The sequence below is a fragment of the Petromyzon marinus genome, chromosome 72, assembly GCF_048934315.1.
Source record: "Petromyzon marinus isolate PM22_M1 ecotype Great Lakes invasive population chromosome 72, UKy_Petmar_22M1.pri1.0, whole genome shotgun sequence".
Taxonomy (NCBI): domain Eukaryota; kingdom Metazoa; phylum Chordata; class Hyperoartia; order Petromyzontiformes; family Petromyzontidae; genus Petromyzon; species Petromyzon marinus.
The window spans coordinates 4,262,064-4,278,004 of record NC_133738.1 but is presented as its reverse complement, the minus strand read 5'-3'; the positions used below and the strand labels follow the sequence as shown (position 1 = coordinate 4,278,004).

Here is a 15,941-nt window from a genome sequence, read left to right as displayed (position 1 = left end):
TGTATAGTGTAGTGTATGGTGTATAATAGTGTAGTGTATAGTGTAGTGTATGGTGTATAATAGTGTAGTGTATCATGTAGTGTATGGTGTATGATAGTGTAGTGTATAGTGTAGTGTATAGTATAGTGTATAGTGTAGTGTATAGTAGTGTAGTGTATCATGTAGTGTATGGTGTATGATAGTGTAGTGGGTTCAACTGAGTGGAACATTTCGACTTTGGATGCACCGCAATTGTTTGGTTCCAACACACGGCGTAGACTTTCCCCCATGGCACAGCAAAAACAACAATCCAGGGGTCGTGTCCACCCGGCTAACTCCACCGGTTACCACTGCAACCGTTAACCACGCAACCGGGACCAACAGCTTCCTGCCCGGCTCCACGCGGGGATCGTGGACCAAGGGGTTCCTCTCCCGGGGACGAACAACGGCGACCTGCGGAGTGGCCGGCTCCGCCCTTGGCCACGTCCCCACCTGCCAGAATCCTCCGGAAGGACCTGGGTCCAAATCACGTGACCACCAACCACCCCACCCCCAGCCCCCCCTAGCCGCCTCTTAGGGGCCCCCCTGTCATCTTAGCCGGTCACGTGTCCTGCCGGGTCAACCAGAGTGCCCTGGTCTCACACGACCTTCCGCTTAGACCGGCATCCACACACCGTGTCCTGTAGGGCCGGCACTGCACCTACAGCATGGTGACATCCAGCGATGCCACTACAATAGCGCAGTTTCTAGTAGTTTAGCGTATAGCAGTTTAGTGTATTGTAGTTTAGTGTATAGTAGTTTGGTGTATAGTAGTTTAGTGTATAGTATTCTAGATTTGAGTCAGCGAATTAGTGGGTGAGTGAGTGAGTGAATGAGTGAGTGAATGAGTGAGTGGATGAATGATTGGGTGAATGAGTGAGTGAATGGGTGAGTGGATGAATGAGTGGGTGAATGAGTGAGTGGATGAATGAGAGTAAATTAGTGAGTGAATGAGTGAGTGAATGGATGAATGAGTGAGTGAATGAGTGAGTGAATGAGTGAGTGAATGGATGCATGAGTGAGTTACTTTGTAAGTGAATGATTGAGTGAATGAGTGAGTGGATGAATGAGTGGGTGAATGAGTGAGTGAATGAGTGAGTGAGTGAATAAGGGAGTGAATGAGCGAATGATTGAATGAATGAGTGAGTGAATAAGTTCTAGACTTGAAGCTTTCGTGACTGCAAGAATCCACACTCTTTGGTTCTATTCGGTAAAGTCACGTAGTAGGTAAAAAATAAAACAACAAAAAATCACGACGTTTCGGCCACAACACAAGCGGCCTTCATCAGGTGAAGGGACCAGGCTGTCTGGAGGACAGCGCTGGAGTGAAACACAGCCACAGCTCAGACCGCGACCTTTAAGCTGTCTGAGAGTTATTAAGGTGCCTTGACAAAGGAATTAACATAAAAATTTGCATTTTAATAGGCGGACTTAGCATGATGAAAGGTAGGTAGAGGGGGTATGACCCGTGCAGGCTGGCGAGGGGGCACGGTAGCGTCCACATGCCGGTGGTGTGAAAAGAGAATTTTTAAGAAGCTACGAAAGTTTGGGGTACCACTACTTGAAATAAATATATTGTACCATTGAAAAATTAGTTTAATGTTTGGTTCGATTTAGAACATCTTTCCAATGGTTGCTTAACTTGAAACCATCCTCTCGGTTGAAATTGTGTCTGTGCTTGTAGATCTGAATTGCTTCGTGAACAAATCTCTGATTCAAAAAACCCGTGGGGTTTGCAAAGGACCTTGGTATCGGAGAAAATTATATCGTGATCACCTACAGCGTCGTAACAGTGATCAGCTACGGCAGAAGAATTCGTTCTGCCGTGTTTCAAATCTGATTTGTGCTCGCGAATTCGGTCAGAGACATGTCGCTTCGTCTCCCCGATATAGCAGTCACCACAGGTACAACTCAATTTGTAAACCCCGGGGTACTGTAAGTCAGGAATGACATCCTTCACGGATGGGATCAGATCACGAATTTTGTGTACTGTATTGAACCGGACCTGGATCTTGTGTTTGTTTAGAATTTTGGAAATCTTCTTAGTAACGCCTGCTATATATGGTAGTGTGATGGTTTTGACCGGAGTATCAAGTGGTTGTTTCTGTATGGCGGGAGAGACAGCTTGGCGGATGGTACGGTCAGAGTATCCATTCCTTTTGAGGGCCAGGTGTACATGTTTTAATTCACTGGTCAGGTGGTGTTGGTCCGAAATGCAATGAGCCCTATGGTATAAAGTTTTGATGAGAGAATTCTTCTGAGCTGGGTGGTGGTGGGAATCAGGCTTCAAGTAGGAATCCGTGTGGGTGGGTTTCCTGTAGACAGAATGCCCCAATGAGCCATCAGGTCTCCTCTCAAACAGAACATCCAAGAATGGCAGCTTGCCATCCTTCTCCACTTCCATGGTGAATTCGATGGCGGGATGTCTGGAATTGATGTGGTGTAGAAAGGAGGCCACATGGCCTCCCAGCTCTGTAGTTTATAGTAGCAGTGTGTAGTGTTGTGTTTATAGTGTAGTGTATAATGTAGTGTATAGTAGTGTACATAATGTGTAGTGTATAGTATTGCAGTGTATATAGTAGTGTTGTGCATAGTAGTGTACAGTGTATCGCAGTGTATCGTAATGTAGTTATAATAGTGTAGTTTATAATGTATAGGGTAGTGTATAGTAGTGTATAGGGTAGTGTAGAGTAGTGTATAGGGTAGTGTGTAGTAGTGTATAGTGTAATGTATAGGGTAGTAGTGAAGTGTATAGTAAGGCTTACACGACAAATATTGTTCATAATAAAAGTTATTTTTTACGGGTTAGATCGCGTAAGTATATAGGATGTGTGTCGTTAACCCAGCCACCACCCGACATGGCTGTTAGTAAGGGGTTTGTCATCTAAACAGAACGTGGCCAATTCGTTACCGGTACAGCAGCCACCACCGGTTGTGTGATCGGAGAATCAAATCCCACAACACTCACAGTCCGAGTAACGACGTTTCGCCGGGAATTTGCGAGCGGCAATGCCGTTAGGCGGAGAGGCAGATCTGCGGAGGAATCATCCTGCCCGCTTCGTCACCTTAAATAGAGTGGGATAAGATGTGGAGGCGTCACTTGTGAGCCCTTCAATGTGGTTCTATTCGCGTTAGATCACGTGAGTGTGTATATAGATGCGTGTCGTTAAACCCCGCCACCAGCCGACAGGCAGCCAACCCGTCGGGGAGAGAGTTTGTTCACGTGAACCGAATCGTGCCGGCTAGTTCAGCGGTCCAGCGCCATCCCGGCTAAAAGTTCTGACCCGAAACTTCCGTGACCGCGGGAGTTTCAATATTCCTGGTTCTTTCGGGGTAAAGTCACGTGGGTGGGAAACTTACAAAAAAAATTTAACAAACAAAAAACCACCACCATGGAGTGCTTTTTTGCTTTTAATTTGAGAATTTTTTTCGCCTGTCGACGCGACTTTAACGAAAGAATCAAGGACACGAACCACCGCCTGCTGCTGCTGCTGCTTGTTGGAGAGTCAAATCCACAACATTTACAAATTCTAGAGAGAGACGTGATGTCTCGCCCGTAATGCCATCGACCGGCGTCGTCGGGCAAAAATTACCCAATGATGCGTCGGATGGTGGTGGCTGGTTTATAGCATTTCATAGTTGTGCAGTGCATAGTGTAGTGTACAGTTGTAATGTATAACAATGTCTATTAGTGTAGTGTATAGTGTAGCGTGCAGCAGTGTATAGTGTAGTGTATAGTGTAGTGAATAGTAGTGTATAGGGTAGTGTATAGTAGTGTAGTGTATAGTAGTGTATAGTGTAGTGTATAGTGTAGTGTATAGGGTAGTGTATAGTAGTGTATAGTGTAGTGTATAGTGTTGTGTATAGTGTAGTGTATAGTGTAGTGTATAGTGTAGTGTATAGTAGTGTATAGTGTAGTGTATAGGGTATATTAGTGTAGTTTATAGTAGTGTAGTGTATAGTAGTGTAGTGCATAGTGTGTTGTGTAGTAGTGTAGTGTATAGTAGTGAAGTTTATAGTGTATTGAATAGTGTAGTGTATAGTGTAATGTATAACAATGTATATTAGTGTAGTGTATAGTGTAGTGGATAGTGGATAGTAGTGTAGTGTATAGTAGTGTAGTGTATAGTAGTGTAGTGTATAGTGTAGTGCATAGTGTAGTGTATAGTGTAGTGTATAGTGTAGTGTATAGTATAGTAGTGTAGCATATAGTGTGGTTTATAGTAGTGTGTAATAGTTTAATGTATAGGAGTGTAGTGTATAGTAGTATAGTGTATCATGTAGTATATAGTGTAGTGTATAGTGTAGTGTATAGTAGTGTAGTGTATAGTGTAGTGTATAGTAGTGTATAGTGTATAGTGTAGTATATAGTGTAGTGTATAGTGTAGTGTATAGTAGTGTATAGTGTAGTGTAAAGTGTAGTATATAGTGTAGTGTATATAGTGTAGTGTATAGTGTAGTGTATAGTGTAGTGTATAGTGTAGTGTATAGTAGTGTATAGTAGTGTATAGTGTAGTATATAGTGTAGTGTATAGTGTAGTGTATAGTAGTGTATAGTGTAGTGTAAAGTGTAGTATATAGTGTAGTGTATGTAGTGTAGTGTATAGTGTAGTATATAGTGTAGTGTAGTGTATAGTGTAGTATATAGTGTAGTGTATAGTAGTGTATAGTGTAGTGTATAGTAGTGTAGTGTATAGTGTAGTGTATAGTGTAGTGTATAGTAGTGTAGTGTATAGTGTAGTGTATAGTGTAGTGTATAGTAGTGTAGTATATAGTGTAGTGTATAGTGGATAGTAGTGTATAGTAGTGTAGTGTATAGTAGTGTAGTGTATAGTGTAGTGCATAGTGTAGTGTATAGTGTAGTGTATAGTGTAGTGTATAGTAGTGTAGCATATAGTGTGGTTTATAGTAGTGTGTAATAGTTTAATGTATAGGAGTGTAGTGTATAGTAGTATAGTGTATCATGTAGTATATAGTGTAGTGTATAGTGTAGTGTATAGTAGTGTAGTGTATAGTGTAGTGTAGTGTATAGTAGTGTATAGTGTATAGTGTAGTATATAGTGTAGTGTATAGTGTAGTGTATAGTAGTGTATAGTGTAGTGTAAAGTGCAGTATATAGTGTAGTGTATATAGTGTAGTGTATAGTGTAGTGTATAGTGTAGTGTATAGTGTAGTGTATAGTAGTGTATAGTGTAGTATATAGTGTAGTGTATAGTGTAGTGTATAGTAGTGTATAGTGTAGTGTAAAGTGTAGTATATAGTGTAGTGTATGTAGTGTAGTGTATAGTGTAGTATATAGTGTAGTGTAGTGTATAGTGTAGTATATAGTGTAGTGTATAGTAGTGTATAGTGTAGTGTATAGTAGTGTAGTGTATAGTGTAGTGTATAGTGTAGTGTATAGTAGTGTAGTGTATAGTGTAGTGTATAGTAGTGTAGTATATAGTGTAGTGTATAGTGTAGTGTATAGTGTAGTGTATAGTAGTGTAGTCTATAGTGTAGTGTATAGTGTAGTGTATAGTGTAGTGTATAGTAGTGTAGTGTATAGTGTAGTCTATAGTGTAGTGTATAGTGTAGTGTATATAGTGTAATGTACAAATGCGTGCCGTGTAAATTTCCCCCCCCCCCCCTTTCCTTCCGCAGGTGCCGTGGGCGCTCCCGAATCCGTCGCCATTTGCCCCGGAGCGTCCGTCACCTTCCCACGGGGATGCAAGGTTCCGAACGGAGCCGAGTTGAGCTGGACCGTGATGCGAAATGGAGACAAAGTAATAATTTACGATCTGGTCAAAGCGTCCGATTGGTCGTCTCGAAACCCCACCTGGAGCTACAAAGGCCGGGTGGAGCTCACCGCTGACATGTCTCTGCGGCTCAAAGGGGTGGGCGAGAGAGACCGGGGAGTCTACGAATTGGATTACAAACACAATGCCACTGTCAAGACGTGCCAGTCGTATGATTTGCGCGTCACGGGTACGTTCACGTAGGTTTATTGATGAAATGGTTCTATTTTTGTTTTTCTCGTACCAGGTTGTAAAGAGGCCCCATCACTCAGCGGCTGTGTAGTTTCCCTTTCGGACAAGCGACCCAATCATAGCAGCTCAACCAAGTGGCTGATATCATCATCATCATCATCGTCATAATCATCGTCGTGTGGGGAATACATAGCAGTTTGCGTGGTGATGTTCATTCTTAATGTGTGGGGAATCAAGTGAAGGACTCGGAGGAAAATCCACGCGACCTACCACGGGAAGAGAGACGCAGACTCCACATATACAGCGGACAGGCACGGTCAGGGTCGGGATCGAACCCACGACCGCCTGCATACCAGGCGAGGTAGTTAACATCTCCTGGCCATCACGGCGCTGGTTACATGTCCACAAAGATAAAGGATCCCCCCCCCCCCCATGTAGCCTCTAACAGGGGGCAAGTGCTGTTACACGTACACACGTACATACGCACGTATGTTCGTGTTGTTGTGGTACTTCTTGACACCCAGGAGACTCATAGAACCAGCCGGAGACGAGGAATTCTCACTTCGGGATGCTTTCCGTTTGTTCACACTCTGACACACTCTGTCCCCCTGTGCACTCACCGGTTGCTACAATCTCTACCCTCGACGCTCACACCCGTCGCGGCGTAGGTCAGAACTCCGTCCTATACGCCAGGGTTCCCCAACCCCCGGGCCGCGGTTACCGGTAGCGGTCCGTGGCCTGTTAGGAACCGGGCCGCACAGCAGCAGGAGGTGAGATCGGTGAGTCCGATGGCAGCGGAACCCGCCACCGCGTTATTTTACCGTTCACCTCTCCCCGTGCGCGCCTCTTTCACCCCGCACTGCGCAACTCAGTCTCAGTCACGTGGTGTTTTGGTAGAAAGCCCACAAGCTCTAACCCCCCCTCCCCCCCCCCCCCCCCCCCCCGCCAGTAGCCACAGTGAGTAACAGACACAAACGTTGCCGGAGAGCTTCTTGGAAAAGGTTGGTCAAGACCCGGTTTCAGTTTCTTTATTTTTGGTTGTAGCCCCGTGAGTCATTCGGCTCTTGAATCTGGGTGCAACCAGAACAACAAGCAAAAAAAAACACTAAAAAACACGAACAAGGGAAAAAAAACATCTTTAAGTGACTACTGTGTGTGTGTGTGTTGACCGTGCAAAACAGAAAATCCGTGAAAAAAAAACAGCAAAAATATTCCTGAAAAAAGCACCACCGTGTACACCACCAACTCCGTGTGCAATGGTGAACCCACCCACCCCCCCCCCCCCCCCGCCCGCTCCCCCGGTCCGTGAAAAAAAAATTTTTGTCTTCCACGAAACCCGGTGCCTGGTGCCGAAAAAAGGTCGGGGTACCGCTGCTTTTCGTGGACATTCCTTCAGCTATCTACGCCCCGGGTACGGCTTCCCTTATGCCTACCCCCTCGTCTGCCCCCGGGCGGGGGATCATCCAACACCGCCCGGCGACGAGGTGACACCTCTACATCTTGAGCCCTTCTTCTTCGGCGGCGACGGCCGAGATGTCGTTCACGGAGACCCCTCGTTCCTCTCTCAACTCCGACGACCTCACGCTCCCTACGGCGAGATCGCCGTCGCAACGGGGTCCCCCCCCCCCCCGCTTGAGTACCCCATGGCGGCTCCTCCGCCTAGCTCAGGCCCAGGATTGTTCCCGAAGGTGCCGCCCCACTTACAGCGCCCGTGACGTGGCGCCATTCACCGCTGTCAACTCGCTCGCACCTCCAAGTGTACGCTCCATCACGGTCGCTCGCTCTACTCCTCTACGTACGTTGAGCTTCTTTGGCACCAACCGTTAGTGTATGGTAGTGTAGTGTGTAGTGTATAGTGTAGTGTATAGTGTAGTGTATAGTGTAGTGTATGGTAGTGTAGTGTATAGTGTAGTGTATGGTAGTGTAGTGTATAGTGTAGTGTATGGTAGTGTAGTGTATAGTGTAGTGTATAGTAGTGTAGTGTATGGTAGTGTAGTGTATAGTAGTGTAGAGTGTAGTGTAGTGTATAGTAGTGTAGTGTATAGTAGTGTAGTGTGTAGTGTATGGTAGTGTAGTGTATAGTAGTGTAGTGTGTAGTGTATAGTAGTGTAGTGTATAGTAATGTAGTGTACAGTGTATAGTAGTGTAGTGCATAGTGTAAAGTAGTGTAGTGTATAGTAGTGTAGTGTATAGTGTAGTGTATAGTGTAGTGTATAATAATGTAGTGTATAGTAGTGTAGTGTATAGTGTAGTGTATAGTAGTGTAGTGTATAGTGTAGTGTATAGTAGTGTAGTGTAGTGTATAGTAGTGTAGTGTATAGTGTAGTGTATAATAGCGTAGTGTATAGTAGTGTAGTGTGTTGTAGTGTATAGTGTAGTGTGTTGTAGTGTATAGTGTATAGTGTAGTGTATAGTAGTGTATAGTAGTGTGGTGTGTAGTGTAGTGTGGTGTGTAGTGTATAGTGTAGTGTATAGTGTAGTGTAGTAGTAGTGTATAGTGTAGTGTATAGTGTGGTTGTAGTGTAGTGTGTAGTGTAGTGTGTAGTGCAGTGTGGTGTGTAGTGTATAGTAGTGTAGTGTATAGTGTAGTAGTGTATAGTGTAGTGTATAGTGTAGTGTATAGTGTGGTTGTAGTGTAGTGTGTAGTGTATAGTAGTGTATAATGTAGTGTATAATAGTATATTACAGTGTATATTATAGTAGTGTATAGTAGTATATAGTAGTATATTATAGTGTATATTATAGTAGTGTATAGTAGTATATAGTGTATATTATAGTAGTGTATAGTAGTGTATATTATAGTGTATATTATAGTAGTGTATAGTAGTATATAGTAGTATATTATAGTGTATATTATAGTAGTGTATAGTGTATAGTATATTATAGTGTATATTATAGTGTATAGTGTATAGTAGTATATAGTAGTGTATTATAGTGTATATTATAGTGTATAGTAGTATATAGTAGTATATTATAGTGTATATTATAGTAGTGTATAGTAGTATATAGTAGTATATTATAGTGTATATTATAGTAGTGTATAGTAGTATATTATAGTGTATATTATAGTAGTATATAGTAGTATATTATAGTGTATATTATAGTAGTGTATAGTATATAGTAGTATATTATAGTGTATATTATAGTAGTGTATAGTGTATAGTAGTATATTATAGTGTATATTATAGTAGTGTATAGTATATTATAGTGTATATTATAGTGTATAGTAGTATATAGTAGTGTATTATAGTGTATATTATAGTGTATAGTAGTATATAGTAGTATATTATAGTGTATATTATAGTAGTGTATAGTAGTATATAGTAGTATATTATAGTGTATATTATAGTAGTGTATAGTAGTATATTATAGTGTATATTTTAGCAGTATATAATAGTATATTATAGTGTATATTATAGTAGTGTATAGTATATAGTAGTATATTATAGTGTATATTATAGTAGTGTATAGTGTATAGTAGTATATTATAGTGTATATTATAGTAGTGTATAGTAGTATATTATAGTGTATATTATAGTAGTCTATAGTAGTGTATAGTAGTATATTATAGTGTATATTATAGTAGTGTATAGTATATTATAGTAGTATATTATAGTGTATATTATAGTAGTGTATAGTAGTATATAGTATATTATAGTGTATATTATAGTAGTGTATAGTATATAGTAGTATATTATAGTGTATATTATAGTAGTATATAGTAGTATATTATAGTAGTATATTATAGTGTATAATATAGTAGTGTATAGTAGTATATAGTATATTATAGTGTATATTATAGTAGTGTATAGTATATAGTAGTATATTCTAGTGTAGTGTATAGTGTAGTGTATAGTGTGGTTGTAGTGTAGTGTATAGTAGTGTATAGTGTAGTGTATCACCTTGAATCTCGCTGCGACCACTGCCGACTGCTTGCAGAAGAACCTCCCAGAGGCACCGTCTTGCCTTCCGCATCATGAACAAAGTCCACTCGCGACCCGACGTGCCAGCCGCTGAGTGACTCTGCACAGCCGCGGTAGCGAGACGACTCGCTTCGGAGACAACGTCGCTTCCCGTCCGAAGACAAACCCGCGGATGACGGAGGCGAGCCGACAATTTCCCCCACACAGACAGCCACCAGCTCCGCCGCTTAAGCCACGCCCCCCCTAATTCCCCGACCCCTCCTCCAAGCCGCGCGTGGTCCTGTCGCCCCGCCGCCCTGATTAGGCTCGCCCCCACGCCACTCGATCACGTGCTCTCCCCCCCCCCACTTCACGTGACCTTGTCAACGTCTGCCCCATCGGTCATCGGGAGCACGTCCATCGGTAGCCTCGGTGCCGTGGAACCGTACTGTCCCGCTGGTGCCCCGTACTGTCTCTGCGTCAGTGCATAGTGCGGTGTATCGTGGTATAGCAGTGTAATGTAAAGTGTAGAGTGTAGTTTATAGTGCAGCGTACAATTGTGTAGTGTATAGCGGTGCAGTGTTGCTGCGTTGACATGGTGAGGCAAGAGACTTCTTTGTCAGCAACACTGTTCATTCATTCTAGATTCGAAGCGTTTCGTGACTGCAAGGATTCGTACTCCTCGGTTCTATTCGGTAAAGTCACGTAGCAGGTAAAACAAATTAAAATAAATCGAAGTAAACATGAAAGAAACAATGAAACACGACGTTTCGGAGGCAAAGCAAGCCTCCGTCTTCAGGTGGGACCAGTCACAGCAAAATCGCTGCTATCAGGTGGGAGAGGTAATGGCCTCTCCCACCCGAGAGCCTAGAGGATACGTCCTCACACTTAGTGTGCCCTCACACTATGCTCTGCTTAACGGGTACCGCCACTGGGCCCTCCGGACCTGGCACTGATAAGTGCCGGAGGTCGGAAGTCCCAGGGCACTGTCTAGACGTCTTGAGTCTTGAGGTGAGTGCGGTAGTAGTGCAGTGTATAGTGTGTGGTAGTGTAGTGTATAGTGTAGTGCATAATGTAGTGTATAGTGTAGTGTATAGTGTAGTAGTGTATAGTAGTGTAGTATATAGTGTAGTGTATAGTAGTGTATAGTGTAGTGTATAGTAGTGTCGTGTATAGTGTAGTGTATAATGTAGTGTATAGTGTAGTGTGTAGTGTAGTGTGTAGTAGTGTAGTGTATAGTAGTGTAGTGTATAGTAGTGTATAGTGGTGTAGTGTATAGTGTAGTGTATAGTATAGTGTATTGTGTATTGTAATGTAGTGTAGTTAATAGTGTAGTGTATAGTGTAGTGTATAGTGTAGTAGTGTAGTAGTTTAGTGTATAGTGTAGTGTATAGTAGTGTAGTGTATAGTGTGGTGTATAGTGTAGTGTATAGTGTAGTGTATAGTGTAGTGTATAGTAGTGTAGTGTATAGTAGTGTAGTGTATAGTGTAGTGTATAGTGTAGTGTATAGTGTAGTAGTGTATAGTGTAGTGTATAGTGTAGTGTATAGTGTAGTGTATAATAGTGTAGTGTATAGTAGTGTAGTGTATAGTGTAGTAGTGTAGTGTATAGTGTAGTGTATAGTATAGTGTAGTGTATAGTAGTGTAGTGTATAGTGTAGTGTATAGTAGTATAGTGTATAGTGTAGTGTATAGTGTAGTGTATAGTAGTGTAGTGTATAATAGTGTAGTGTATAGTGTAGTGTATAGTGTAGTGTATAGTGTAGTGTATAGTGTAGTGTATAGTAGTGTAGTGTATAGTGTAGTGTATAGTGTAGTGTATAATGTAGTGTATAGTAGTCAGTTTAACACGTAGGCTTTCGCGACCAATATTATTCATAATAAAGGTTTTTGGGTTAGATCGCGTTTATTTACAAATGTGTCGTAACCCTCCACCACCCGACATGGCCAATCAGCAAAAAAAGTGTCACGTTGACAAAAGACAAATAATTCACTACTTCAGCCCACCGGTGTGTTGAAGAGTTAATCCACATTTACAGTTTGAGTACGATGTTTCGCTGGTAAATACTTCCAGCATCATCGGGCAATTCGCCAGAATGGTAAAGCCCTCGCTTGCTCCCGGTTTTATATAGAGCAGCAGGGTGACGTCATCACTTAACTCATATCAGGTGCAGTGATTAGAGGCGGAGGGGGGGGTAATGTAATTATATAATCGATTAGTAATCAGTCATTGGTTATGATTAGTAATGAGTTGTAGATTAGTAATTCTTTAAATCAAAATGTAATGTGTATTATTTAATAATACGCTTCCAGGCCGCACTAAGCCGGTAGCTGTCAGAGCGATTAAAGTTATTCTTGTTCCTCTCAATTTCAATGGATTCTCTAATTAGTCTTTGCCAGTAATAATTAGTTTTACACACCACTGCAACATTGTCAAAATCAATTGAGTGTCCTTGTTGACAAGCATGTTCTGCCACTGCCGATAGTTGTGTTTGAGATAATTTAATATTTCTCTGATGTTCTTTTAGTCTTACGCTGATGTTACGTCCCGTCTGCCCAATGTAGCAGCTGCCACATGAACAATTAATCCGATATACACCTTCTGTTGATAGTTTAGGTAATGCGTCTTTAGTGCAAGATACTAGTTTTTGAATTTTGTGTACTGTACCAAATCTTACTGTAATGTTTTGCTTTTGCAAAACGCGGGCTAATTTGTCAGTTACTCCTGAGATATATGGAATTTTTATTGTTTTAACAATCTGGTCGCTTTCAGTAGTATTGCTTTGCGATCGTGATTTGGCATTCAGTGCTCTGTTAATTTGAGCATTATTGTAGCCATTCTGTCGTAGTGCGTCTTTAACGTGTTTAATCTCTCTCACTAGACTCTCACCATCTGACACTGTTTTCGCCCGATGTACGAGCGTCTTGATAAGAGAGGATTTTTGAGCTGGATGATGATGTGATTCTGCATTCAGATAGGCATCAGTGTGCGTTTGCTTTCTGTAAACGCTGTGTGTTATTTTACCGTTTAGGCCATGTCCAAGCAAAATATCTAGGAATGGGAGTGTGTTATTCACCTCCATTTCCATGGTGAACTGGATGGCCGGGTTTTGTGCATTGAGATGATTTAGAAAATCATTAAGTGTATCTTTACCATGTGGCCAGACAACCAAAGTGTCATCCACATACCTAAACCAAAAGGATGGTTTTAATGTGCTCGAGGCAAGTGCTCTTATTTCAAAGTTTTCCATGTACAAATTTGCTATAGCAGGGGATAAAGGAGAACCCATTGCTGCTCCTTCCTTTTGTTTAAAGAAATCCCCTCTCCATAAGAAGTAAGTGTTATTTAAACAATGGCCAGCAAGTTTCGGAATATCTTTTTGTAAACCGGTATTCTTTACTAGTGTATCAAGTAATTTAAGCGATTCGTCCACTGGAACCTTAGTGAATAGAGAAATCACATCAAAACTTACCAGAATATCATCAGGAGTAAGTTTAATATCTTTAATCACATTCACAAGATGTTCTGAATTTTTTATGAATGAAGATGTCTTACCGATGTAGGGCTGTATTTGTTTGGTTATATATTTTGCTAATTGATATGTGGCAGAGCCAATTGTACTGACTATGGGTCGTAATGGGATGCCGATTTTATGAATCTTTGGTAGCCCATAGAGTCTAGGTGGTTTTGAGGCCCTTGGCTTAATTAGGTATTGCTCATTTTTAGGGATTAATGAATTTGCAATTATTGCAGTGGTCTTACGTTCTAAAGTATTAGTTGGATCTCGTTTAATTTTAATGTAGGTACTTTCCTCTAGTAAATTTCTAATTTTATTATCATAATCGGCTCGTGACATCACTACAGTAGTGCGGCCTTTATCAGCTGCTAGGATTTAGATATCCTTATTTACACGCAGCTCTCTTAAGGCTTTTGCCTCGTTAGAGCTAATATTTACTTTTGGAACTTTGCTATTCTCAATTATTTTAGCAACCTCATGTCTAGTCATCTCTGCCTCATTATGTGGAAGGAGTCTAACTGCTGATTCTACCTCAGCAATTATCTCATCCACTGGAATTGTGCGTGGGGTAACGGCAAAGTTAAGGCCTTTAGAAAGGATAGAGACCATGTCACCGGTTAATATAGTGTTGGTCAAGTTCAGTACAGTTTTGTATGCATTATTGGAATATAATCGATAACATAACACAACAATCGGCTGATAATGTGTTTAAACTAACAAAAACTAACCAAATTAATAAATTTTCTAGACTACATAATAAACAAATCCCTACTGACTACTACTGTAGTGATGTCACGAGCCGATTATGATAATAAAATTAGAAATTTACTAGAGGAAAGTACCTACATTAAAATTAAACGAGATCCAACTAATACTTTAGAACGTAAGACCACTGCAATAATTGCAAATTCATTAATCCCTAAAAATGAGCAATACCTAATTAAGCCAAGGGCCTCAAAACCACCTAGACTCTATGGGCTACCAAAGATTCATAAAATCGGCATCCCATTACGACCCATAGTCAGTACAATTGGCTCTGCCACATATCAATTAGCAAAATATATAACCAAACAAATACAGCCCTACATCGGTAAGACATCTTCATTCATAAAAAATTCAGAACATCTTGTGAATGTGATTAAAGATATTAAACTTACTCCTGATGATATTCTGGTAAGTTTTGATGTGATTTCTCTATTCACTAAGGTTCCAGTGGACGAATCGCTTAAATTACTTGATACACTAGTAAAGAATACCGGTTTACAAAAAGATATTCCGAAACTTGCTGGCCATTGTTTAAATAACACTTACTTCTTATGGAGAGGGGATTTCTTTAAACAAAAGGAAGGAGCAGCAATGGGTTCTCCTTTATCCCCTGCTATAGCAAATTTGTACATGGAAAACTTTGAAATAAGAGCACTTGCCTCGAGCACATTAAAACCATCCTTTTGGTTTAGGTATGTGGATGACACTTTGGTTGTCTGGCCACATGGTAAAGATACACTTAATGATTTTCTAAATCTCAATGCACAAAACCTGGCCATCCAGTTCACCATGGAAATGGAGGTGAATAACACACTCCCATTCCTAGATATTTTGCTTGGACATGGCCTAAACGGTAAAATAACACACAGCGTTTACAGAAAGCAAACGCACACTGATGCCTATCTGAATGCAGAATCACATCATCATCCAGCTCAAAAATCCTCTCTTATCAAGACGCTCGTACATCGGGCGAAAACAGTGTCAGATGGTGAGAGTCTAGTGAGAGAGATTAAACACGTTAAAGACGCACTACGACAGAATGGCTACAATAATGCTCAAATTAACAGAGCACTGAATGCCAAATCACGATCGCAAAGCAATACTACTGAAAGCGACCAGATTGTTAAAACAATAAAAATTCCATATATCTCAGGAGTAACTGACAAATTAGCCCGCGTTTTGCAAAAGCAAAACATTACAGTAAGATTTGGTACAGTACACAAAATTCAAAAACTAGTATCTTGCACTAAAGACGCATTACCTAAACTATCAACAGAAGGTGTATATCGGATTAATTGTTCATGTGGCAGCTGCTACATTGGGCAGACGGGACGTAACATCAGCGTAAGACTAAAAGAACATCAGAGAAATATTAAATTATCTCAAACACAACTATCGGCAGTGGCAGAACATGCTTGTCAACAAGGACACTCAATTGATTTTGACAATGTTGCAGTGGTGTGTAAAACTAATTATTACTGGCAAAGACTAATTAGAGAATCCATTGAAATTGAGAGGAACAAGAATAACTTTAATCGCTCTGACAGCTACCGGCTTAGTGCGGCCTGGAAGCGTATTATTAAATAATACACATTACATTTTGATTTAAAGAATTACTAATCTACAACTCATTACTAATCATAACCAATGACTGATTACTAATCGATTATATAATTACATTACCCCCCCCTCCGCCTCTAATCACTGCACCTGATGAGTTAAGTGATGACGTCACCCTGCTGCCCTATATAAAACCGGGAGCAAGCGAGGGC

At 41.1% G+C, this 15,941-nt stretch overlaps 1 protein-coding gene across 8 annotated transcripts in view; it reads left to right on the top strand.

Annotated features, from left to right (window-relative positions):
• Positions 1–15,941, top strand: part of LOC116957285 (uncharacterized) — a 97,527-nt gene that overhangs the window by 18,540 nt on the left and 63,046 nt on the right. For all 8 annotated transcript variants that reach the window (XM_076055678.1, XM_076055677.1, XM_076055681.1 and 5 more), the window contains exon 2: positions 5,659–5,982. In XM_076055678.1, coding sequence (XP_075911793.1) covers positions 5,659–5,982 — 324 coding nt within the window. The remainder of the gene's footprint in view (positions 1–5,658; positions 5,983–15,941) is intronic.